Source organism: Cebus imitator, unplaced genomic scaffold (genome assembly GCF_001604975.1).
Source record: "Cebus imitator isolate Cc_AM_T3 unplaced genomic scaffold, Cebus_imitator-1.0 Scaffold459, whole genome shotgun sequence".
Lineage (NCBI taxonomy): Eukaryota > Metazoa > Chordata > Mammalia > Primates > Cebidae > Cebus > Cebus imitator.
Genome location: NW_016107774.1, coordinates 257687 through 285671, shown reverse-complemented (window position 1 = coordinate 285671; position 27985 = coordinate 257687). Strand labels below are relative to the sequence as shown.

Sequence of the window (27985 nt, the reverse complement as noted above, 5' to 3'; positions counted from 1 at the left end):
AACTGTTCAAGTAAACATTTTAGACATAGAAGAATCTCAAGAAAAATCACTGAAGAAAAATTCCAGGAAGTGACCAACTGGTGAAGTGGGGACCACCATCACTCTTCATTCTCTCAAGGAAGATATCTGCAAGAAAGTCAGGAGGTGACAAAGACACGTCCATGAAACAGAAGAGAGAAAGGTACTTTTCTCGGCAGAATGTGGAACCATCCATATTTTTCTGAGAGTGCCTCCCTTAGTCGAGAGTGCCGTCTGATGGTTGGAATGAGTCACTCTTTTCGGTTGTGGTGTATGACATTTTCTGGGAGACATGGTAATCTGTCTTGATATTTTCAAATTTGAGGATGATGACGACCATGGAACCTATTCCTTGAGAATTTTAGGTTTACAATAAGCACAGAGCCAAGCAGGGAGCCTGGTGCCTAGAGGGCGCTCCTAAATGGTGCCTAGAGGTAAAACATTTATTCTGTGTTTCATAGAATAAATGAGTAATTTCATAACCATCACTTATTGAGCACTTATTATTCATCCACTGCTTTCCATATTTTTATTATTTATTTACTTATTTATTTTTTGAGACGGAGTTTCCCTCTGTTGCCCAGGCTGAAGTACAGTGGTGCGATCTTGGCTCACTACAACCTCCGCCTCCCGGGTTCAAGCAATTCTCCTGCCTCATCCTCCCGAGTAGCTGGGATGGCAGACACGTGCCACCATGCCTGGCTAATTTTTTTTGTATTTTCAGTAGAGACAGGGTTTCATTGTGTTAGCCAGGATGGTCTCTATCTCCTGACCTCATGATCCACTCTCCTAGGCCTCCCAAAGTGTCGGGATTATAGGCCTGAGCCACCTCAGCCGACTGCTTTTCATATTTTATCTCAATAAATCCTCACAACGTGAACCCAGTGGGTGGAGGTTGCAGTGAGCTGAGATTGCGTCACTGCACTCCTGCCTGGGTAACAGAGACAAACTCTGACTCAATAAAAGTTAAAACAATAAAAATAAAAAAATAAAATAAAACATTGGGTAAGGAAAGATACAGTGTGGAAGGAGGATGTTCTACATTAGGAGCTGGCTTTTGGGTCAAATGTGGCCCACAACCTGATTTTGTAAATAAAGAAAAAAAAATCCTGACAACAATTTATCAATGTGGGGTAGGTGAGTGTCTTTGTCCCTAAAGTCTGCATGAGGCAACTGAAACTTAGAAGGGTTAAGTCACATGTCTGAGGTCTCACAGTTACATTTTTAAAAGTGTCTGCATACAAATTTCTTGAGGTGAATGAATAAATGAAGGTATGAATGAATGAATAAGTGAAAGTATCAATAAGTGAATTAGTGAATAATTTAAAAAAAACAGTTATCAGGCTTGAAGTATCACATCAGGGTCAGACACAGTTCCCTGCTGACCAGCAGAGTCACTGTGGACATTTGAAAACATATGCTACGTGGGACATTCTGATTGAATTGGTTCGGGCTGAGCAGGAACCATCAGGGTTTTTACTAGCTCCCTCATGATGATTTTAACGTACAGTCAGGTTTGAGAATAATTTTGTTAGAAGAAAGGATGGTTTTCATTGAACTCAGTTGCTTGGTGAAGGAGATAAAGCTGTGATCTTATGTTGGATATTTACAAAGGCCAGGAGCATGTGTTTTTAATAATCACACACAGTGATTATCTTTCAGCAAGTTTGGGAACTACTTCACCAAGGTGAGGCAGCTGGTTACAGATCTCTTGCTGCAGGATGGGGTTAGTCCTGGAAAGCAGCAATAGACTGGGTCTGTCCAGGAGGCCAATGGGAGATCAGGGACTCGTTGCCCTACCTAGAGATGGAAAGGAGAAAGTCAGCTGGATGCAGAAAAGCAGATGCACTAAGGAGGGCAATTACTTGGTGCTATTCAAACTGACAGTCTTTAAATATTTGTTAACATTTATTCAGCAGGGGCTTGGAGTGACTGACTTGCTATTAATGCAAAATATGTGCACAAATAATGTGCTTATTTGGTTTGAACCTTTTATTGCTGTGATAGCACTTTTCAAGAAGAAACATTATTCAATAGAGAATATTAAGGGTTTTTTGTTTGTTTGTTTTTTGCTTTGAATAGCCTTGTTTTAATTTCTAGCTTCTGAAGGCAAGGGGACACATGATATAAGGTAATTTATTTCATTGATGTTTAAAGGCCCCTATGTGTTATAGCTTATCCCGTTCAAATAGCTGCCCTGCCCTGTTTGAGGCATCGTGTGAGGCCCGTTAAAGGACAAATTTTTAAAAGTGACAGACTTTCCTATAGGGGAGAAAAGTCTAATTGCAGAGACACATGTATTCCTAATACAAATCTCAGAGATTCACCTTGTTCAGACACCACATCAAATGAGAACATAAAGAGGGGCCTTAGGCTCACCTTGGATCAACTTAGAATGTGTTGTAGCAATGCTAAAGTCTGGCTCCACTTTTTAAGGCAGACAAGTTATGTTACAAATATTTATTATATGTCTATGCAATGCCATGTACTTTTTTAAATGCCTTGGTTAGGGATGAACAAAACAGAAAACATGCTGACTTTGATAACATTTGCATTCTAGTTGGAATAGAAGGACAGTGATTAAAGAATAAACGACAATATTCATGTGATTATTAGTGCTAGGCAGAGAATAATCCTGGGGCACAGAGGATACTTTCGGGCAGGTGGTCAGAGGCTTCTCTGAGGAAGTAAAGCTAAACAGAACCTAAATGTCAAAGAGGAGCCTGCCATAAAATCATTCCTGTGTGTCCTGGGCAAAGGCCCCCAGGGTGAGAATTGTGTGGGTGTGTTCTGTGTTGCAGAGAGGAAGGCCAAGAAGGGTCAGAAGAGGTCACAGCAGTCCACAAGGACCAGGCCAAAAAGCCAGGATATGGGGCTTTATTCCAACTAAAATATAAAATCACTGGGAGGAAGTTGATATATATGACCGCTTTGGGAGAATGAGTTAGGTCAAGCAGGAAGGTGGAGAGACCCTTGCATTGATCCAAACCAACAATTATGGTGGTTTGAACTAGGACAGACCCATGAAAATGGTGAGGAGTCATTGAATTTGGGATATAGTGTGATGGACGTGTCAAAAGACTTAATAAAGCAATGACTATGGGCCAGTGAGGAGAGAGAGGTAGGAAAGCTTCCTGGGCTTTGGGCTTAAACATTTAGATCTGTGCTGGTTCATTTACTGGAACAGTGAACACTGGAGTAGGAGCAATTTTGAGAAAGGAAGAATTAAAAATTCTGATTTTATGAACAGATAAATGTATTCTGGGCAGAAGAAAATACAGGTGAAGCACAGTTAATATTGGTAAGAAATAGGCTTTGTACTAAGTATTGGGCTAAATACATATTTACAGTCCGGCTAAACAAATATTTACCAAATAACGTCTCACATGTTTACCAAATAACCTCTGCCCAACTATGCAGTAGTTATTATTGCCCTCGTTCCCTAACAGAGACTTAGTAATGGTTAAGCCACTTGTTCATTCTGCCACTCAGAAACAGAGTTAGGATTCGCCCCAGGTCTGTCTTCTTACATAGGTTTATCAGCTGAATCTCTGCAAATGCACTCATTCAATCAGGTGCAAGGCGTGTTATGCCTTTTACAATTCATTTTATCAAATGTGCTGGCAAGCACGGCAGAGTTCCTCATCATTCTTCTGACTAAAACAGGGCAAATCAGAAGCTCATAAAATCTAAATTAAATACACATAACATGGTTTTTTCTTTTTCTTTTTCGTCTTTGGATTCTTTTTAGTGACAAAGGAGATGTTGATTAAATTTATGCAGGAGATTAAAGAGGAGTTATTTTTTGAGTTTTCCAGATGTAGGAACTTATCTTCTTCCTGTCCAAAATTGGTTTGGGCAATCATCATCTCCAGTGGTGATGTCAGTTGCCTTCAGAAGTCAGAATTTTATAGATTTCCAAGACTGCTTTTTCACTGCTCAACCAAATCCCACATTGCTAATACCAACATAAGAACTGTGATGGGGAAGATGGTGGTGGTAACAATATTAGAGCCAGAAGATGCTGCCTTGGATGAGTCCCCAAGCCTCTGGGAACCTCACTTCTCTCCACTGTCACCCATTAATACTCTCAGTAGCAGCCCTTACTTTGCCACCACACAAAGTTTTTGCAAGAATCAGTAGAAAGCCACGCAGACTTGAGACTGCTTGGAAAACCAGAAAATCCTCAGCTGGGAAAAGAAGGAACACTCACTCACCCTCCCACCCCCATTCTGGCCGTTCTTGTTAGCTATATGACTTTTGGCGAGTTCTTTTTTGAGTTGCAGATGCTTAATCTGTAACGTGGACATAAAAGAAGAAGTGATGTAGCAGGTCAGAGAGCACCACAAAGTTATCACATTTTTAGGGGCTTAAAACAACATACAAATCTAACCATTTCCATGGGTCAGAAGTCAGGCGTGGCCTAACAAGCCTCTCAGGCTCTCTCCCAAGGCTACAATCATGGTGCTGGGTGATCTGTGTTGTCCTCTGGAGCTTAGGGTCTTTTCCCAAGGTTATATGGTTGTTGGAAATGGATTCTCTACATCACAAGGCAGCCTGCCCCTTCCACAGTGAAACCATAGCCCGGACTGGAACTGGGGGAGAGGAAGCCCATCTCCTTGGCTGCATGTACCAAGACAGAACTTCTGTAACATGGAGCTTGGATGGGAGCACAGAAGCAGTATAGGGCTCAAATGTCACAGACTTCCACTGTCCTCACTGAAAGTTAGGACATTTTCTTGAATGACTGCTTCTCCATTTTAGTATGCCCTTAGGACAACTTCCATGGCAGCCCTAACATCCCCCTCACCTTGACTAAGTTTAGACAGGCTTCTTCCTGCCTCTAGGACCCTTGGCCTCTATTTTCTTGTAATTGTGCATTGTTTCTCTGACCACCTGAGATATAAATCTCTTACCAAGCCTTTTGTCAGTTTCACAACCCAGGACCATCTTTCTCCAGACCCTAGGAATCATCTCTTTGCAGCTAATCATTATGGAAGTACTGTCTCTTTCTCCCAGCCTCTGCTAGAAGGTGAGAGCCTAACTTTGGTGGGTTCCTTGCTCCAAGTTATTGGACTGCCTCCTGTCATAATGTGAAAATGTTCACATTTCTTGAGTAAAATCAACTGACAAACACAGATGGCCCATGATCTCCTTCACACTCCAGCACTTAAAGTCCTTCCTGCCTTTCATTTCACCAAAATTCATCTCCAACTGAGTCCTGGCCTCACTTCTCTATTGCAATGGCCTTGAGTCTTTCTTGACTATTTAATTTGGTGCAAATGTTTGTTTGAAGTTTTGATGATTTTTAAAAATAATTCTCACCAGGTAAGTTGTGGTTGTGCTGGGGATAAAGTCACTGAGCTCCTTCCTCATCATTCTAGAAGTCTCCACTCATGGGATGCGATGTGCACACTCGACTGAGGCAGTCTCCAAGGCTGTTGAGCCCCCTCTCCATCCTCAATGCCTAGCACAAATAGGATCACAGCAGACAGTGAATGGATGAATAATAACAACACATAAAGTTCATGATCCTGACACTGTGCTGGGTTCTGGAGAGTTAATGGCAAGCAAAAGAAACAGAGCTTACACCAGACTGGGTCATGGCTGTGGTCACATCTCAGAAGAAATTTAGGTGATTTTCCCTAAGAGCAATGGAGATCCATTAAAGGTTTTTAAATAGGAGGTGATGTTTTGCATTTATATCTTTGAAAGATAAATCTGTAAAATGAGCTTTTTTGTAAATGCAAGGCCAGAATTTACTTTCCCCTGATGTTCTGAGCCCAAGATCCATTTTCAATTACCCTGACTCATCTTTAATTACCAACCTCCATGCAGGAGGAGAGGCCACCATGGGCCCTGTGGGGTAGGCAGAAGTGAAGGCAAGGTGGGAAAGGACATGGAAAAGAAAACATGGCCAAAAGCCTTTTTCATTTCACTTATTGAAAAATGTATTATTGGGGGGATTGAAGATGATATGAAGCCAAAAAGCAAATATTAATGCTCAATCTACAAGCCCAGGATTTAATGAGAATTAGTTTAACAACTGGTATCACTTTAAAAGGACTTAGAGAGCCTAGTGATTAAAATATAAGGAAAAGTCATTCTGTTCCCTAGCCAGACATGTTTTGTTTTGTTTGTTTGTTTGTTTTTTGGGGGGAATATCATTTATTTTTGTTTTTTATGAGATGACAGAGGAAAGAAGATTTAGGACAGAAGCAATCCCCAGCCTCCTGATGGAGGAGCAAGAGTGCAACCTCCCGGCTTAGAAGCTGTCAATAAATACCACACGGGTACAAAGGGACGCGTGGCTCCACCAGCACGAGGCTGGGGGTAGGTCTTCTGGTCTCTTCCGGTCTCCTGTAGGTTAGGTCACCTAACTGTGTGTCCTGGAACAACTGAGGTGCCCTCTCTGAGCCTCAGTTTTCTCATTGGGAAAATAAAGGGATTGAACTGATGATTTTAAGAGGAACTACCAACTCTCAAAACACCAATGTCTCTGTATTCTAGGGAGAGAAGGAATTGACATTAGTGTTGCTGAAAGGATCAGATCTTCAGGAATCTTTAGTCAAAGAATTTAACCTTTGGAAATAGCAGGTAACCAGTCATTTCCCTCCGTGACCCTGCCATTTCTCTCTCTACACCCCATCTATCAAATGACTATGCTTTTCATATTCTCTTTGGAATAAGCTAATTCATTTAACATAAAAGTAGATAAAGAGGAACAATAAAAAGATAACAGAGGGGAATTGATGCTAGCAGTATGGCATTTCTATAAGAACAAAGACTGGGCCCGGACTTCCTGAAATCAGTTGCTGGTATCCTGATCTCCCTGTCAGCTGTGTGTTGTTGGCAAACTACTCTCTGGGTTTCTGTTTCTGCATCAATAAAATGGAAATAATATTCATACATATTTCATGGAGTTTTGAGGACTATATGGCACAATGTCTGTGTTTAAAGAAATAGACTAAGACAGCAAGAAAAGAATAGTATTGATAGAAATTTTACTAGCAACAGGAGGCCCCATCCAGTGCAGAATCAAAGCTCTAGGGTATCAGGGTCAGTAGGTGAGAAGTGGAATACATTCTTTAAAACTAAAGTCCCTGCGTGCTGTCTTTGATCCGCTTTAGCAAAGGAGAAATCTCTTAAGGTTGCTGGTTATCTAGCCATAGCTTGGCTAACTGGTTGATAGGCACTGGGCCAGCAATTGCATGCATGAGGCCTCCCACTGGGGACTATGGTATCCAGCTGCCTTTGCCTGGTAAGAGATGGGTTTATGGTGCCAAGTCAGCTTTTCACCACTGTCAGCAAGCTGTGTCACATGCATAGTGCTAGGCAGAGTTCCTAGCATGTAATAATATCAGTTTTTATAACTAATATCACTTAAAAATGTACACACAATAAAAACACTCAACACTAGATAATAGTTGTTCTTAGAATTATGTCATGTCCCTGACAGTCCCCCTGCTCTAGTGGCCGGCATTCAGCCTGCTCCTACGGGGCCATCAGCATTGACCCAACAACAGTCAGACTGACGCCATCCATCATGTCCTAAGCTTTTGCATTGATTTGCTGTGATCTTTAGAGTTTTATTGCATATTCAGCATTTTATTGCATAAGCTCTGTTACATGTGGATTTGCTACCTATAATATCTATTCACGCCTCCTATTCCCGCTCAGAAAAGTATGTTTATGATGCTCTTCTAATTTCTCCCACAGCCAGGACCCACCCCAAAACCTCTCTCCTCCCTAAGCATAAGGCAGCCCACGTCAATCCCCAGATGCATTCCTGCACGCCTTTGCATAGGCTGCTTGCTCTGCCCGCTTCTCCTCCTCCATCTCGTCTCTGGAAAACTCTGGATCTTTGTTTACCATCCAGCCAAACCTCCCCCTCATTATAACTTCCCTCACCCCACCTCCCCTAAGCATCATTGCTCTTGTTGCCTGTATGTCCCTAGAGCTCTTTGCACATTTTATCACCTTGCATTATCTTTGGGTCCCAGTTTCTCTACATGAATAATGGGACAGTAAGAAAGAAGCACTCATATTTACAGAATAGATTAAGAGGCAAGAATGTCAACAATGTTTCACACACGTAAAAACTTTGGAGACTTGTCTGAATAGGGAATGATGTTCAGGGAGTCTGGAGGGTGTACTCCTAAGTCACATTAGTTTTCTAACTCTGCAGATGGAGACTCCAGTACCCTCAGGTGGAGGTGGAGACAGGGGAAGGGGTTACAATGCATCTTTGTTTCATAACATGTTACACAAGCATGAAACTGTTGCTTACCCATCCTTAGTGTAAATACAGTATGAAGCCAGAGACTGTTTTGCTAGTTGATAGAACTGTCTGTGAGGTTTGAATGGAATCCTATGCTATATAATATTTTTAATGGGTGGGGAGGGGGCACTGCAGACCTAAAAGGGGTAGATTTGGGGCATAAATTTGCCTTACTTGCTTATTTCTATTCAAATTTATTTCTTTTTTTATTCTCTGACTTTGTCCATGATCTTGGAGCAACTGGATCAGACAGCCTTAGCATCCCCCCGGGAATCTCATGGGGACAGATCAGTAGAGGCCTCCAAGAGAAAAGTAAAGGACAAAGAGGGCCAGGGTCATCGGCTAAGAAGGGAAGATCTGGGTTTCCCTGAAGCTGTGTAAGATACACAGGGTACACAGAGTTATTGCTACTGTTTTATAGATGAGAAAAGTGAAGAAAGGTTGAGTTAGAGGGATTGATCAATAATATTATTAAGACCAGCATGGTGTGAACTGTGACACAGATACAGAATATTACAGAGAAAAGAGAGAAAAAAAGAATTACAATTCTGGGCAGCTGAGAAAACTTCCTGGAGTACATAGTAATAATAAAAATCAAGCACTTTTCTTCATTTGTTGTTTGTTGTCAATGCATAACTCCCTCACTGGAATGTAAGCTTCATCATAGCAGGGATCTGTTTGGGCAATTGACCATCTCAAGTGCTTATAACAGAGCCTGGGACATTAGAGGTTCTCAATAAATATTTGTACCTTGAAAGAATAAATGGTTCCCACAAATCTCCTGTGGATTACATCATTGCCAGTACAGACAGCAATGGAGTTCCCTTTAAATATAATTATTGAATATCATCTTTCAGAGGAGAACCTGGCCATCCCTTTCTAAGAAGGCAACTTTCTAGCTGATAATTGAATAAAAAGCCAGAATCCGGTAAAGGGGACATGCTATTTCTACACAGAGTCCCATTACTAGACCTGTGGCTCATACATAGTACCCCTCAGTGACAGAGAATTGAACTGGAATAAATTTATTCATCATGCTAATCCCAGCTAAAAATCCTAAGACCTCAGGCTGCACCTCACTAATTCTAACTTCTTAACCTCCATGCTCCTCTCTTGTGTCCAAAGAACAAATCTCAAGTGATATGGTTTGGCTATGTCCCTGCCCAAATCTCATCCTGAATTGTAGCTCCCATAATCCCCACTTGTTGTGGGAGGGACCCAGTGGGAGGTAATTGAATCAAGGGGGCCGTTTCCCCCATGCTGTTCTCATGGTAGTGAATAAGCCTCATGAGATCTGATGGTTTTCTAAATGGGAGTTTCCCTGCACAAAGCTGTCTTGCCGGCCGCCATGTAATCCGTGCCTTTGCTCCTCACCTGCCTTCCACCATGATTGTGAGGCCTCCCCAGCCTTGTGGAACTGTGAGTCAATTAAATCTCTTTCCTTTGTAAATTACCCAGTTCCAGTATGTCTATATTGGCAGTGTAGGAACAAACTGATATGCCATCTTCTATTTTTCTGGCTCAAATTCCAAGCAGAGAACATTAGGAAGCAGGAACTCCAGTCCTCTGAGCTTCCGTGAGCATTCTGCTATTTGCTGGGCTTTGGGCGCCCTCTGCAGGCCCTGTGAATTTCTGTCTCTGCTCCAGGCATAAAACGCAGGGAGGCTTCTCCCTCTAGGCTACATTTCCAGCCATAGCAGCAATAAATAGTGTGTTTCCCTTGGGTGGAAGGGACGCATAATCGGAAAGCACTGGAGGGGATCCCTGTGCTTAGACAGAACCACTTCAAGCAGAAGCCTCAGGTGGGAAGGTGGGGGTGTGTTCTAGCAAAAGGAACTCAGGATTAGGGATTTGTTAGCTAATATTCACTTACTGAGTCAGACACGCATTCATTCATTCATCAAATTTTTATTAAGGGCCTACTGTGTGCCAGGGCACTGGAATTCAGAAGTGGAAAGCTTCTAAATTTTTGCCACAAAGAAAAACAAATCCCCTCCCTTCATGGAGCCGGCACACTAGTGAGGAAAGACCAACAACCAGTAAGATAAATAAAACAGGGAGTAAGGTGGATGATGGTAAATGCCAAGGAGAAAAGATGAAGCAGGAAGAAGGCTATGAAGCTTCTAGGGCAGAGATAGGGAGCAGTAAGACGTTTTATCAGATGTCCAGGGAAATCCTGACTGAGAAGGACTGTGAAATGAAGATCAGGATACAAAGAAGGAGTGAGCTTTGCAGCTCCCTGGAGGAGGCGCATCCAGGAGAGGGAACTGCCATGCAAATACCTTGAGGCAGTAGCATGCTCATGCGCTAAAGGACCACCAAAGAAACCGTAGGCCTGGACTGAAGAAGATGAAGAGGAAGTAGAAGAGGTACAGGGGAGTGAAGCAGATTAGGTGGGAGGAGTTACAAGGGGTCAGATGAATCCAGGTATTGCTGGCAATTATGTGGGGAAGATGAAGAGCGTCAGAGACCAACCCAACCTCCTGTGTGAACGCTAGTTGCTGGAGCACAATCCACTCAGCTGTAAGATATGGATCACAATGCTGGCTTGGAGGATTAAGAAATTGCCTGGCCTGCTCTCTGACATGTGCTGGGTGTCCAATAAACATTATTGTACCTATTTGCCCCTGCACACATCCCTGCTTATCATGTTTACTTGGTGGCTTAAGGATTTCTGAAATAGACGGCCTGAGGAAAATTGCGAAATTGCTTCAAAGTGTCCCCCACGTCTACTCCATTCACTCGGTGCTTGGGGCCCCTCCTGCTTCCCCATCAAGACTTCCTGTCCTCCCTGGGGATGCTGTTCCTAGGCAGCAGCCGCTGTAAAAGTAACTTCAACTGCATCTCCATGAACATTGGAATGGAAGACACTACTAGACCTAGAGAGGAGATTGGAGCGGGAATGCTGGTTTTGTACATTTATTGGTAACACAATCTTGGTCAAACACTTACAACTCTGCACCTCACCCATCAGATGGGCCTGGCTCACAGAGCTTGGTGAGTACCTAAGAAGAGAATCAGCACGTGCATCATTTGTCACCTGTGATAACACCACAATGTGCCTTTACCCAGCACTTTATACATCAGTTTCAGGTTCTGTAGACTCTCAAAATATTCAGATAAGATGAGAGCCACGTTTAAGTCTCTTTGTCAGTAATTGTCTTGGAAATTGAGGGTTCATTTCCTTAGCGTCCCTGGATCTCAGATTGTCTCTAAGTTTGGGGAAACAATATTTGCCTTCTCTATTTCACAGACTCGACTGAAACGTGTATAAAAGGTATTTTTTTAAAACAAACAAACAAAAATCCCTTAAAATTGGTAAGTATATGTGCTTAAACAGATACTTTGAGCTTACACCTTTTACTCTAATTCACATGATTTTGAACTCTCCTTGTTCGAGAACCCTACATATCACTCTGATACAAAATCCTTGGTGCCACTGAGAAGGCATAGGACTATGGTTTCTTGTGATCTCACAGAGGCAGAGGTTAGGAATCTAAGGAAGCTGCAGGGCATGGTAACCAGGTCATCTCCTCTGCAGTTAGAACTGCCTCTCACTAGCTCCCCACTTCTGCTTGACAGTGACTCAAACCCATGTTCAGATTGATTCCCTTTTGCTCCCCCTACTTCACAAACTTGATGCTCACTACATTCTCCAGTTTAGCTTCTGGAGATATCCTTAAGAGTTCGGCCAATTTTCTCCATTCCTGTTCTGCCTATCACAGGTCATGGACCGGTTTACGGAAGCTCTGTGCTTGGCTCAGTTATCCACCCATGGTCCTATGAGCTCCAGTCAGTGGGGGCTGGGTCAAGTGAGGCAGACACCATACCACAGGGGCTGCAGAACAGCCCAGGGCCTCCTTTCTTAGCAGGGGTTGTAATCATGGGTGGTTTCTATTGGAAATGGGCAGTGGACAGACGCTGATCATGACACGTCCTTTCAGGACAGCAGAAAACAATGGATTGGACCCTCCTGTTGCATGCTTCTTCCAGTCAACTAGACTGGAAGCAAAGCAAAGCCACAGTCTAGAGACCAGAGCCTATTCTTCCAGGTGCATGTTGGATGAGCACCATTGATTGTTAGAAACTCTGAGTAATCAGGGTGCACTCAACATAGACATGAAGACCAGGTCCTTAGTTTACTAAATAACACATCCCATTCCCTACCCAGTCCTCCCAGGATCCAGTTAGGAGGTCTCTCCTGTTCTGTCAGCCACTCCAGCATACCCTAGGTCCTTTCTAAAGGGTGCCTCCCAAAAATAAAAGCCATATGCCACACGTCCTCTGACAAAATGTTGAAGTAACTCCTTCTACCCTGACTGCATTCCTAAAGAGTGGCTACTATGCATTCCATAAACACAAAGTCTTGACAAAAGAAAGTCAAAGGGTTTTCTTTTATTATTGTTGTTTATCATTAATACACATCACAAGTTACACAAAATGCCAACCAAAAAACAAATGTAGAAAAATAGTAGAATTGTATTGGCACTAATGACTTTTTAATTACTATGATGGCTGTTTTACAGACAATTTGCAAGAGTGCAGGAGATTGTAATTATTGTATACAAATATTGTCACCAGAATAAATATGCATTAGGATTCACAGTGGCATCAAGCTATACATTCAGCTTCTTTTTCAGAGAAAGAGACCATGACAAAAGACCCTGCCTCTCTTTGCGTTCTACAATGTAGGAGGTCACATTTGAAAATAAAAATAATAGAAGAAAAGAAATTACAGAGCCCTGCCCTGTGTGATTAATACACATAAGCCCCAGGCTGGTTCCCTTGGCCAAGTCAAAGCGTGGGCATGCCTATGGACACTATTGGTGTGCCTTTTATTTATTCAGTGATCTGATTTTGTCTATTAATTAGGAAAAATGTTACAATTAGTTACTGAGTATCCAGACTTTGTATTACAGACAGGGAAAGGTGCTTCTAGATGAATTGGTTTGTAATCTGCCCCTTTTACTCTCTCTTTTTACACATTCCCTATCTTGGCACTGATCTGGGGATAGTGGCCCAATGGAGCATTGAAATCCTACCCAAATAGTGTGGCTGGTGTCACAGCAGCATCGCATCTGGACTGGATTTCCACTTCCAGACCCAGATGAGAAGCCAAAACCCCAATACCAGGGATGTGATTTGCTTTTGGAGATATCAGGATGATATTAGTCTCAATGTTTTCACTTGCTCTTTTGCCTCATTAATCTATCATGCACTATGAATGTGGCCATCCTCTCCCCAAACTAGATTACAAATTCTTGAATAGCAAAGTCATATCTAATTAATTTCTGTAACAACCAGTGCTTAGCACAGAGCGAAGCAGATGCTAAACATTTTAAACAATAAATGTACTTAATATGAATTATAGGAAAATTGCAAATGAAAATAAAATCATAGACTCTAATGTTAAGTTGTATACAGAGAAGAGAGTATTTTGGGATCAAGTAAAGTGCACTATTTAAAAGGAAATGCATGTGTGTGTGTATGCGTGTGCATATATATATATATATATATCCTATTCCTCTATCTCTGCATATATATATATATACACATACATACATATACATATATACGTATATATGTATATGCAGAGGTAGAGGAATAGGATACATATATATGTATACATATGTGTGTGTGTGTATGTGTGTGTGTGTGTGTATATATATATATATATATGCAGAGATAAAGGAATAGGATATCAGATGCACCTTGATTGTTATTCAGCTTTCTTTCTCAGGGCAAGAAGAATAAGCAGGGTATTTAACTTATTGTTAAACTTATTGCTTATGGAAATGTCCCTAGGGCTAAAGGACATCTCAATATGTCTTTACAGTTTGATACAATACAAAGGATTCTGAGTGGCATTTACAGAATTAAATCTTTCAAACACCTTACATTAGATGTAACACTGTTCCCAGCTATGTGTCAAGTTGCAGCCTTTTCTCAACTCTCAACTTAACCATGGCATACAATATACCCTAAACAGAAAAATAGTTGTGTGACATGAATCATTCAATCATGCACTGATTTGACATGAAAATGTCCAGTCTGGAAGCTTTTGGAGTTACAGTAGAATGTTCTGATAGAAGTTTAAGCCTAAAGATTCAAACCAAGTAATCTCCCAGAAGCCATCATCTCTGAATCACTTTAAAGACATGTAAGAAATCTCTTAATTTGTTTATTTCAAAGATACTTCCCTATAACCAACCTTTTGCTATAAAACATTCCCAAGCCACTCCCCAAACTTTTCAACGCTCACTCTGTAACAGGCACTGTTCCAGATCTCTACTTTTCCTATCTTGTTCACACCCCTGAACTACATTTCAATTAGCTATTTCCAAGCCTTTCCAAGGAAACTGATGCCTAAGGATATAATGATGCTTCCCATTACACTCAATTCCACTGTGATATCTTAAACTTCTCTTCTCTCGCAAACTCAGAAGCTTAGAGAGTAAACATGAGCCAATGTCAAACTCTCTGCATTAGCATCAGTTGCTGTGGATGACATGAAGGGCTGGGAAGAAAACACGAGCTTTCAAAGGATTGACCCTCTCAGCAAAGACATATTGAACACCCACTCTGTGCCAGGCAGTGTGTTCAGGACCAGGTGTACTGGAAGACTTAGACATGGTTTCTGCCCTTGAGGAAAAATTATCCATAGGTGAGAGATCTGTAGGGTCACAGATAAAAATGTGATGAGAAATGAGAAAAGACTGGGCTAATGGGAACGTGAGAAAACCTAGCTCCGATGGCAAGGCACGGAGCTCAGATTCATCCAGAAGCAAGAATCTACAATCTAGGAACCATTTATTGCAGATTCAAACCTTATAGTAAAGGGAATGAATCCGGATATGACCAGCCATCGCATCGTGAGAACTGTAGAATCTGATAAGGTATGGAAGGAAGAGCACGGCCTGGGACAGCTGTGGAAAGAAAGGCGTGTGGTTTTGGAAAAGGAACTCTGGGTTACTAGGAGAAAAGAGAATCTGAGAAATCTTAGCAAAGAACAGAACAGTTCAGCCAATCACACTGTTGACAATGTTTTATAAAACCAGATTTGTCACTGAATAAGTTTTTCTTACTGTTTAATTTATTGGTTATATAGATGTCTTATATAAGACTATATTATAATAGAAGGCTCATAAGGTTATGGTTTAGAAACATGGGCTTGAACATTGGCTTTGATTTTAACAAAACATGTGACCTTTACAATTAAGTAGCTCTGGGTTGGAAGAATCATAGAATAAAAGATAAAATGAAGGCTAGAAGTTCAAATATTGACTCTACAACTGCTAAGCTGTGTAACTGTAGGCAAGTTACTTGACCTCTGCCAGCATCATTTATATGTTGTGTGGGATTAAATGAAACCATATATGCAAAAATCTAGCCAACAAATTCAATTACTGTAGGTTATTTCCATTTATTTTCTTCATTTGTTAAAAATTAGATGGATGACAGTCCAGGTTTGTTTTACTTGTAAGAGTCTCTGATTCTGTGATGACACAAAGTTTGGGTTTTCAGGACTGTTTCCGTGAAGTCCTATAATCACAACCACATCTGTGAAACAGATACACACAGTCTTTATGATGTGCTCATAAAGAGATCAAATATAGAGAAATAACCTGGTTTAATGATTCACAAAACGCTATTCAGCAACATCCATACATTTACATTTGACCTAAAAGCTCAGTTCTGTAGATTCTGGGTTTTCTATTGTGTAACAGAAGTCACTGGGATCCTTTTCCCAAAAATTAAAATTGGCTTAGAGACTTTGTGCACTGAAAACTCTGTATTCTTGCATACTGCATTATTGCCATTCAACTTAAAAAGCACTGGGAAGAGTTCCACTTTTCCAAATTTTCCATAGCGTTTTCTATTGAGACTTAACTAGCATCATGCACAATTGCGCAGGTGCCATGGAAAATAAAGCTTGAAACAAGTAAAGAAAGAAGTAAAATTGATAAATGAAGGAGGAAAGGGAGAAAGAAGTACAAAAATCCTGAGAATGGTACCTTAAAGGTTTTGAAAAATCTCCTTGGTGGTTTATCTTCATTTAGAAATTATATATGTGTGTGCATGTGTGTGTGTGTATGTGTGTCTGTGTGTACACAATATTGTATATAATGTCACCACAATGACTGTGTTTTGCCATACACAGATCCAGACCTGTCTGGTCAAGTGGAGCTGGGAGAGCGCAGTTCAGGATGCTAGACAGCAGATGGAGTCTATGTTAAGCAGCCCATTTTTCATCTTCCAATTCTGATATTCATTATTTTAGATGCTAACAGTTAAAAGTGAAAACTAAGTTTTTTTTATCATTATCCCAGATCCTTTTAGTGTTTAGGATTATATGATTTATGTTCATCTACATAGCCTAGAACAGTACTTAACACAAAACAGATGTTCAATATAATGCGTAAAGAATAGGTGAGTGAAAAACTGAAAAAAAAAAAAAAAAGATCCGGATGCTAACATGTAATGCTATACTGAGATGGGTGCCTTGCAAGAAAATTAACAGAAAGCACAACTGTGGTTCTATATCGTGGCCACACTTCTTCTTTCAGCACTCCCACAACTGTCCCTAGTAGCCCTGGTTATTTCTAATGCTCAGAAATATATGCTGTGAAACCAAAGCTAATGGCACAGAAAAAAAAAAAAAAAATGTGGCAATTACATTCAGGGGCTTGCAGATGAATGAAAGCTTTCAATTCAGTAGTCATGTGCGTAGAGAGATGCCATCATCTTCATCATCTTTCACAGTGAGAGCCAACTAAACACTTGTCACCTTGTGACACTTTTAAAGGCTTTTTTTCTTCTTTACAGAAACGCCTGGGTTATGTGTTATTATTTACAGTGTGTTCTTTGCCATTCATGTACTACATGGGTGATCTGCCTACTGGTTCCTCCCAGAGTTCTTTCTGGACATGGCCTTGGCCACACTCACTGTGCCGGTGACTTTCTGCTCTGTCTACATTCCTTTTGCATATACCCTCCATCAGGATGGGATGATTATTTTGTTTTAGCTTTATGACCAACACCTGGCTCATGCAGGCTATAGGAAACATTTGGGGCCGAATGAAGGACTGTAGTTTCGACTAAGTTATCCCAATCTCCTGGGGGCTGCAGATTGCTTAACTGTATGCTGAGGATTAAATAACGCTTTCCTGTACAAATTTTTTATGGGCTGAGTGCAGTGGCTCATGCCTGTAATCCCAGCACGTTGAGAGGCTTAGGCGGATAGATCATGAGGTCAGGAGATCAAGACCGTCCTGCCCAACATGGTGAACCCCCCTCTCTACTAAAAATACAAAAATTAGCTGGGCGTGGTGGTGCGTGCCTGTAATCCCAGCTACTCAGGAGGTGGAGGGAGGAGAATCGCTTGAACCAGGGAGTCAGAGGTTGCAGTGAGCCAAGATCACATCACTGCACTCCAGCCTGGCGACAGAGTGAGACTCCATCTCAAAAAAAAAAAAAAAAAAAAAAAAAAAAAAAAAAAAAAAAAAAAAAAAAAAAAAAAAAAAAAAAAAAAAAATATGATCCAAGAGCAGTTTGTATGGTCCCCTTAAATACCAATATAAGACTTTCATTTGATTGCTTCCATGCATAAAAAAATAATCTTAACCAAATGACTATTCCCTCTTCTTAGCTTGTTTATATGATGCCATTTATTAGAGTTTTTCTCCATGAGAAGGCCACCAGACATGTCTACTATGCTTCTCAAAGGAAAATTTCAGAAATGAGTGGTGGTGAAGCATGTGGCTGGACTTCTCCCAAGACAGGAGGGATCAGATCTCTCCCAGAGGGTGAAGTGTGGAGAGGGACATGACGGCAGGGGCAGGCCCTGGTCTCACAGGGGCTCTCATTACCAAGTGGAAATTTGCTGGTGTTAACTATGGAAATTTACTCGTGATGTAAGAAGAAAATCCTGCATGGCAGCTGATTTCTCACACCTCCGTTTTCTACTTTTGTGCTCAAACATATTCTCCATCTGCCTTTGCAGTGGCCAAAGGTTCCCAGCCCTCTGCTCTCACATGAAGCCCTTTGCTTATTCTGCCCCCTCTTGGAGGGATCCACACAACCCATCTTCACCAAGCCTGCTCCAACTCAGCCTCCAGGTCTCGGCTTAGATGCCAAACCCTCCTGGAGGCCTTTTCTGACCACCTCTCCCCCACATCCTTACTGTAGGTGGATGCCCCTACTCTGAGCACACACAGAAACATACCTCTTCTGTGGGGTCACCCACTTTGATTTCCCATTTGATCAGCTGTGTTCCTTGCTAGACAGTGAGCTACTGAATTTTACCAATGGATCCCTGGCACAGAGTAGGTCCTCAGGACAGACTTACCAGATGAATAAATGAATGATATAATGGAAGAGTACACCCTGGGGTGACATGCGGTGCAAGGTAAATAGTCTCACCATTCGAGACCCACTCTCAAGGCTTCCTTCCTGACCTTCCCCAGGCAATAAGGAGTGGATGCCTAGGGCCAGGGAGCACAAGTCCTGCCTTCCTCAGAGCTTTCGTTATATTCCCTTGTAATAATAAGACTGTGAAACCCCATCTCTACTAAAAAATACAAAAAATTAGCTGGGCGTGGTGATGTGCGCCTGTCGTCCCAGCTACTCAGGAGGCTGAGGCAGGACAGCTGCTTGAAACTGGGAGGCGGAGGTTGCAGTGAGCCGAGATCGAGCCACTGCACTCCAGCCTGGTGCCTGGCGACAGAACGAGACTCTGTCTCAAAAATAATAATAATAAATAAGACTGGATCTCCCTCCAGTTCCTCGTGAGCAGGGACTGTGTATTTTACCTCTGTGCTCCCATCTGGCACAGATGGATGGAAGCTGTTTGGCAAATACCTGTGGATTGTAGAAGCCAACAGAGGGCTTTTCTCTCTTCACCTTCTCTCAGGTTCACAGCGCTCCCTCTGCTTTCAAACTGCCATTGGGGTGTTTGTTTTGCCCCAAGATGACTTGAGGTTCATATCTGCTTCCCTGGATTTATTTGGTTCATAAATAACAAATTCCAATTTATCTCAATATTGGTGATTTTTATTTCTGTCTAATTTGGGGAAACAACAACTCATAAAAACAAAAACAAAAATTACGCAGAGAATGACGACATATTGGACCATTATCTTGGCAGGCATTTTCTTTATAATTTTTACAATCAATAATAGAATGTCCTGTTTTACATAATATATATTTATATATATTTTATGTATATATATATTTATATATTAGATATCTATATTTTGATAGAAAGAGACATAAAAAAGCCTTTTCAAATGAGGCATGACACGCAACACTTGACACTCTTATTTACAATATAGAGATGTACTTTCTACACAATTATAATAGATGCTCAGAGGCCAGAGAGGGTTTACAAAGACAGCAGAGCACCCCTATAAAAAAGAGGTGCACCATGCAGCTGGACGTTTATTGCCATTAGTTCTATGTCCAGACAGCATATTGAAGTTAAAAATGGCATCTGGTTATTGGAAAAGGTGATGATCATCAGATTCATCCCAGCTCCATAACCGTGGGCAACACAGTCTTTCAAATGACCAGGGAATGACAAACATTGCTGATGAAAATTGGAAATACAACATGAAATGTACTCATCAGAGGGACAGGGCCCACCATTTGGCCAGAAAGGAGAAGCTACTACCAACCTATGGTCCTGTACTGAGCAGGAGCACTTGCCTGGGTCAAAAAACAACATGCGCTGCCAGACTAGGGATCAAATGTCTCCCAGGTATCAGAGTAAATGCAGCACTCCTATGAGTAACCAGAGTCTCTGCCCAGCTCTGAACCCTGACAAAAATTCTCACTGGAAAGTGACTAGGGGACTTAGTGAACTCAAATGCATTATGACCAGGATATAACAAGCATTCAGAAAAGACCCACTGAGAAACTCTAAATCCATTGTGTGCAAGTGTGTCTTTGCAAGACATTCAACTCTCCCCCAACAACCCTCCCTTTTTTTTTTAAAGAATCCCACATGTCTACACTCCTGCAAACTTGCCCATATGGACTCATTTCCCATGGTCTGCTTTTAGCTGTCAAAGTCATAAGAGGATCTAAAATTCTCAGATGAGCTTAGATTTACTTGGTTTTGTTACCATGGCATCAGTGACCTAGAGTCATGGCCCAGGTGCTGAGAAACCTGGTCCTAGATGTGTTTCCATACGTCAGAAGGGATTTTTTTTTTTTTTTTTTTTTTTTTTTTTTTTTTTTTTTTTTTTTTTTTTTTTTTTTTTTTTTTTTTTTTTTTGCAGAAGCAGGGAGCTTTCATCTCCAAAAGATGAGGCTCCTGTCTTATTTAGCCCTACTGTCCAGGTTCATTAATCTCTTCCATACAACTAAATGATCCTTTAGGCTTCCTTTAGCCTATACAACATACTCAGTCTTTGAGACCTTACCATTAAACATCCTAGTGATTTTCAAAACTCCCTTTGAGTCACTTTCCAATAACAGTTTGTGTTGAATCTTCAGTCTGGATGTTCTCCTCCTATCTGATTTCACTTTTGTCCCTGTCATCTATTGGTTTTTATCAACATAGTGACCTTTCCTAGCCCTTTATTTTCCTAAGGCAAGAAGACATTTCTATTGAAAGATAACCAGCACCCTTCTTAGAGCTCCCCTGAGGTTTTAATCCAGCACTCCTCCATTTAGATGTTTTTCTCCTTCCATGGATAGGAGAAGCAGCTGGCCACGTTAATGGTTTTAATTTTTTGCAGTTGCATTGAATGCTAACATAGCATATCTTTGGAAGTATATCAGCAGGAGCTTCACACGTGTGTGCATTCATCTCAGTGGCCCCTTCTGCTAGGTTAGTCTCACTCGTGTTCCCTACTACAGACGAAGATGTAAGCAATCACTAAAATAATTTGTGGATCAGGGCTCTGCATAGAAAAAGTCTGGGAAAGTAGGTGGAGCAACTATTCATAGTTCAGTGTGTTCTTAGAGTCATGTTTCTCTGTAACAAACTTGTATTTAACAATACTATCACCTTTATCCCTCTTTACCTTAAGTCACCCTGCTCACTGCTGTTATGAAATAAAAGTGGGATTTGTAATGCATTCCTTGGTCTCTTGTTTGGAAAACGTGAAGAGAAAATACGAGTATGGGCATCACATTTTCTTGAACAATTGGCGCATTTGAATCTATTGAGGATTCTATTTACACAAATATGTTCCACTTCTGCACAGAGATTAACCTGAGTTCTGAAATGCTTGTTTGCACTTAATTTAATCAGAAATGATAAAGCTATAAGCTAGTAACATACTGGGCAAGTCTAGTTAAATTGGAGTCATCTCTCAGTGAGCCAATAGTGGCTAGCTCACCAACTCCCAAGTATTCTGTTTATTCTCTCATATTTTCCTAGAAAGCATCTTGAATGACACTCCAGGCAACTACACAAATTCACACAAAGTTTGTTGTCATTTAGTCTATTTGCTCAGTTTTCCCAAATCTCCAAAACAAAAGCACCTCTCACATCGGGTTCCACCCCAGCCTCCATCCCTCAACGCTGTTCCCTTGAGCTTCATTCTGAAATGGTGAGGTCTGTAAAAGCAGGTCTTAGTTAAAGCTTTCCACCTATCTTAAGCATTACCCAAGGCCTGCTCACTCAAAGCCACTACTTGAAGTAGTTGAGTCCTGCCACCAGGAAAAACTTCTCCAGGAAGAGTTCTGAATCCAGCACAGCGATGTGAGCAGCTCGGCCTATCAGGGTATTGGCAGTGTTGGGCAGGGCGTGGAACACGTTGTGTCGGATTAAAGTGCAGTCCTTGGCTTCAACCAGAGGGCCTAGGAGGTTGTTGATCATTTCCGCATAAACTGGCCCTGTAAAGGGAGAAAGAAGGATGTGAAGCTGGTGCAGAAGTTAGCAGTGGAATCTAGAGAACATTGCTGCATATGTGTCAAAATTCTTTTCCTGGGCAGACTTTCTATGTAGCAGTTTCCAGCCTCCTCCTAATGTTGGTGAAATAAACATGAAATAAAATCAAAGTTCTCTTTGTCTAGTCAGATTACAACAGCAGAAGTCAGAAGGGGATTCTGTACAGTGGCTGTGTGGAGCCTTGCACCAGAAACTAGGATGGTGGTGTCTGTGTTTCTCAATAATAGCTGTGCCTCCCAGCGCGGAAGTGGAGAAAGAGGCGTACACCAGAGAGGATCCTCAGGGTTTCAAGTTCTATTTCAGGGTACCTTGGGGGTTGGAGACACAGCTCAACAGGGAAGTGGAAGCAGGCATCCCCAGATGTCATACATAATGCAAGCCATGTGGCATTTCACCCGGCTCCTCTGATTCCACAGAAAGAGAATGCAGTTTTCTTTATGTTGGTTTTTGTTTTTACAATTGTTAGTCTCAATGGACTGCTTCCATCTGAAAGTGACTCCATTGCAATTTTTCATCAGGCCATGGGGGTCTTGGAGCCATGCCATGCAATTGAATTGCTGAGCAATAGATACATTTGCACACCTGGATCTACGATTCATGATTCATACCTACTAGCTCTGTGTTCTTCTTTTCTGAAAAACTGTTTATGACAACTTTTTGTCATTAAGAGACACCTTCTGGAATGATGCTGAAAGCTAGGATATTTTACTTTTGACCAACTGTGGAGACAGTAATTGGAAGTTGTAAGTATGACAAGCCTCTGGGTACCCACTCCAACAACCAGGTCTGTTTTATAAAGCCAGTAGAGGAGTCACTTTGGATGATGAAAGAGCTTATTCTGAGTTTAACAGTCCACAGCCTCACTCTGGACACTCCCCCATGCCACCTGAAGGGAGTCACACTGTTTTCCATTTTCCTCCACTTATCAGCAGGGGAGACTACTTAGAGGTCTGCTTTCACGGACTGGGATGGACAGCAGGACTCCACATCATGGTGGGGGTGTGTATTTGGGGTTTTTTCTTTTCCCCCTCTTCTTAGGGTCTTGGCAGGAGTTTTGAGGTAAAAGGAATTGAAACGTGAAATTGAAGTAATTAGGGATTTGGATGTAGCCATGTCAATTCAGCTGAAAAAAATTTGGGGTTAACACAAATGGTATGGTCCTTCCCAAGAGCCCACTGATGTTTTAGAGTAGTGATCATTATAATAGGCAATCACATGACGCGAGGTTATGCCACAAATATTTTATGCATGAACTATTCTTTATGAGGGAAAATTCAAGTCAGCCAAAATTCAGCATCAAAGTTAAGTAAACCATGGTTTGTGGGCTAAACAATCCTGTGCTCCTTTAAAATAATATTTATGAACGTGGGCGCCAAGATGGCCGAGAGAAGCCAGCGCGGTAAGGCAGCTCTCTGTGGGACTGACAGGGCACTGGAACTGGGCCCAGGGAAGGAGGCGCAGGGCGGGAGCCGCCCAGGGGGCGAATCAAGATGGGAGGGGTGAGTCCCCACCTGAAACGTGCCGCCGGCTCGGAGGCTCGCGGGGCTTAACCCGTGCTCCGTTTCAGATCCTGTGGTTGCCTCATCCCTCCTGCAGCCCACGGTCCACAAGAGCCCTGCAGGACGGTGGGGGCCGTGGGTAGTCGAGGCAAATCTGTTACCTTCCGGCGCGGGCAGGTCGTTGCAGGGACCTGGGTGAAGTTTGGACTAACACCAGCCGGACGCACCGTCCCACAGAGGGAGGCAGAGTTGAAAGCAGGGAGACAGATCACAAGGCCTGGCAGGCCCCACCCCCACAGAGCTCAAACTGAAGCCCTCGCTAGAGAGGTTGGCAGCAAATACACCAGCTTGACCCTAACCAGGAAGCTCGAGCTCTGGGAGAGCTGCCACGGGGAAGGCGGGGCCCATCTCACCTGCAAAGGAACCCCAGGGAAGGACCACCCACCCAGCCACCTGACTGAACCCGAGAGCCCAGCGACGCCCTCGACAGGCCAAAAAAGATACAGCTCCAACCTCAACAGAAGAAAACGTCCACTCAGACTCCTCCTGAAATCACCAACTTCAAAGATTAAAGGGAGATAAATCCATGAAAATGGGGGAAAAAAAGCGCAAAAAGGATGAAACCACCAAAAAACAGAACACCTCTTCTCCTCCCAGGGATCACAACTCCTCACCATAAAGGGAACAAAAAAAGACAGGGAATGAATCTGACAAATCAACAGAAGCAGGCTTCAGAAGGTGGATAATAACAAACTTCTCTGAGTTAAAAGACCATGTTCTAAACCAATGCAAAGAAACTAAGAACCTTGAAAAAAGGTTAGATGAAAGCTAACTAGAATAACCAGCTTAGAGAAGAACATAAATGACTTGCTGGAGCTGAAAAACACAGCATGAGAACTTTGTGAGGCATACACAAGTTTCAACAGCTGAATCTATCAAGCAGAAGAAAGGATATCAGAGATAGAAGATCAAATCAATGAATAAAACGAGAAGGCAAGATTAGAGAAAAAAGTGAAAAGAAATGAGCAAAGCCTCCAGGAACTATGGGATTATGTGAAAAAACCTAATCTACACTTGATTGGCGTACTTGAATGTGACAGGGAGAATGAATCCAAGTTGGAAAACACTCTTCAAGATATTAACCAAGAAAGCTTTCCCAACCTAACACGGCAGGCCAATATTCAAGTCCAGGAAATACAGAGAACACCACAAAGATATTCCTCAAGAAGAGCAACCCCAAGGCACATAGTTGTCAAATTCACCAGGGTTGAAATGACGGAAAAAAATCCTGAGGGCAGCCAGAGAGAAAGGTTGTGTCACCCACAAAGGAAAGACCATCAGACTCACAGTGGATCTCTCAGCAGAAACCCTGCAAGCTAGAAGGGAGTGGGGGCCAATATTCGACATCCTTAAAGAGAAGAACTTTCAACCCAGAATTTCATATCCAGCCAAAATAAGCTTCATAAGTGAAGGAGCCATGTCAATTAATGGACAAAACAACCAGCCAGCAACAAAATGGCAGGATCAAATTCAGAAATAACAATATTAACATTGAATGTAAATGACCTAAATGCCCCAATCAAAAGATGCAGACTTGCAAACTGGATAAAAAGTCAAGATCCATTGGTATGCTGTATTCAGGAGACCAATCTCACATGCAAAAACTCACATAAACTCAAAATAAAGAGATGAAAGAAGTTTTACCAAGTAAATGGAGAGCAGAAAAAAGCAGGGGTAGCAATCTTAGTCCCTGATAAAATGGACTTTAAGCCAACAAAGATCAAAAGAGACAAAAAAGGACATTATATAATGGTAAAAGGATCAATGCAACAAGAAGAGCTAACTATCCTAAATATTTATGCACCCAATGCAGGAGCACCCAGATACATAAAGCAAGTTCTTAAAGACATACAAAGAGACTTAGACTCCTGTCAGTGGAGTGTTAAAGTGGGAGACTTTAACACTCTGCTAACAATATTGGACAGATCAATGAAACAGAAAGCCAACAAGGATATCCAGGACTTGAACACAGATTTGGACAAAGTGGACCTAATAGACATTTATAGGACATTCCACCCCAAATCCACAGAATACACACTCTTCTCAGCACCACATTGCACTTACTCCAAAATTGAACACATAATTGGAAGTAAATCATTCCTCAGCAAATGCAGAAGAACAGAAATCATAGCAAACAGTCTCTCAGACCACAGTGCAACCAAATTAGAACTTGGGATTAAGAAAAGCACTCAAAGCCACACAATCACATGGAAACTGAACAACTTGCTCCTGAATGACTAATTGATAAACAATGAAATGAAGGCAGAAATAAAAATGTTCTTTGAAACCAAAGAGAATGAAGACACAACTTACCAGATCCTATGGGACATATTTAAAGCAGTAAATGCCCACATGAGAAACAAGGAAAGATCTAAAATTGACACCCTATTGTCAAAATTGAAAGAACTGGAGGAGCAAGATAAAAAAAAACTCAAAAGCAAGCAGAGATTAGAAATAACTAAGATCAAAGCAGAACTGAAGGAGATAGAGACACAAAAAACCCTTCAAAATATCAATAAATCCAGGAGCTGGTTTTTTTAAAAGATGAACAAAATAGACAGACTGCTAGCTAGACTAATAACAAAAGAAAAGAGAGAAGAATCAAATTGATGCAGTAAAAAATGATAAAGGGGAGATCACAACTGATTCCTCGGAAATACAAACTACCATCAGAGATTACTACAAACAACTCTATGCACGTAAACCAGTAAATCTGGAAGAAATGGATAAATTCCTGGACACTTACACACTCCCAAGACTAAGCCAAGAAGAAATTGAAACCCTGAATAGACCAATAATAAGGTCTGAAGTTGAGGCAGCAATTAATAGCCTACTGAACAAGAAAAGTCCAGATCCAGACAGGTTCACAGCTGAATTCTAAGAGGAGCTGGTACCATGCCTGTTGAAACTATTCCAAACAATACAAAAAGAGGGAATCCTGCCTAACTCTTTCTACGAAACCAACATCATCTTGACATCAAAATCTGGCAGAGACACAACTAAAAAAGAAAACTACAGGCCAATATCCATGATGAACATTGATGCAAAAATCTTCAATAAAATACTGGCAAACAGAATCCAACAGCATATCAAAAAGTTTATCCACCATGGTCAATTAGGCTTCATACCAGGGATGCAAGGCTGGTTCAACATACACAAATCTATAAATGTAATTCACCACATAAACAGAACCAAAGACAAAAACCACGTAATTATCTCAATAGAAGCAGAGAAGGCCTTTGACAAAATTCAACAGCCCTTTATGCTAAAAACTCTCAATAAACTATGTATAGATGGAATGTATCTCAAAACAATAAAAGCTATTTATGACAAACTCACAACCAATATCATACTGAATGGGCAAAAATTAGAAGCATTCTCTTTAAAAACTGGCACAAGGATGCCCTCTCTCATCACTCCTATTCAATATAGTATTGGAAGTTCTAGCCAGAGCAATTAGGCAAGAAAAGAAGTAAAAGGCATTCAATTAGGAAAAGAAGAAGTCAAATTGTCCCTATTTGCAGATGACATGATCATATATTTAGAAGACCCCATTGTCTCAGCCCAAAACCTCCTTAAGCTGTTAAGCAACTTCGGCAATGTCTCAGGATACAAAATCAATGTGGAGAAATCACAAGCATTCCTATACACCAACAACAGACAAACAGAGAGCCAAATCATGAGCACATACAATTTGCAATTGTATGTAAACTCCCATTTACAACTGCTACAAAGAAAATAAAATGCCTAGGAATATAAGTAACAGAGGAGGTAAAGGATCTCTTCAAGGAGAACTACAAACCACTGATCAAGGAAATAAGAGAGGGCACAAACAGATGGAAAAACATTCCATGCTCATGGTTAGGAGGAATCAATATTGTGAAAATGGCCATACTGCCCAAAGTAATTTATAGATTCAATGCTATCCCCATCAAGCTACCATTGACCTTCTTCACAGAACTAGAAAAAAAACACTTTAAACTTCATATGGAACCAAAAGAGAGCCCACATAGCCAAGATAACCTAAGCAAAAAGAACAAAGCTGGAGGCATCATACTACCTGATTTCAAACTATACTACAAGGCTACAGTAATCAACACAGCATAGTACTGGTACCAAAACAGAGATATAGATGAATGGAACAAAAGAGGGGCCTTGGAAGCAATGCCATAAATCTAAAACCATCTGATCTTTGACAAACTGGACAAAAACATGCAATGGGGA

The 27985-nt window shown here is 41.5% G+C and overlaps 1 protein-coding gene across 1 annotated transcript in view; it reads right to left on the bottom strand.

Moving 5' to 3' along the window:
- Positions 1 to 21026: 21026 nt before the first annotated feature.
- Positions 21027 to 27985, bottom strand: part of FAM135B (family with sequence similarity 135 member B) — a 233083-nt gene continuing 226124 nt past the window's right edge. Inside the window, exon 19 of the mRNA XM_017512001.2 lies at positions 21027 to 22147. Within this exon, the coding sequence (XP_017367490.1) occupies positions 21942 to 22147 (206 nt within the window). The 3' untranslated portion in view covers positions 21027 to 21941. The remainder of the gene's footprint in view (positions 22148 to 27985) is intronic.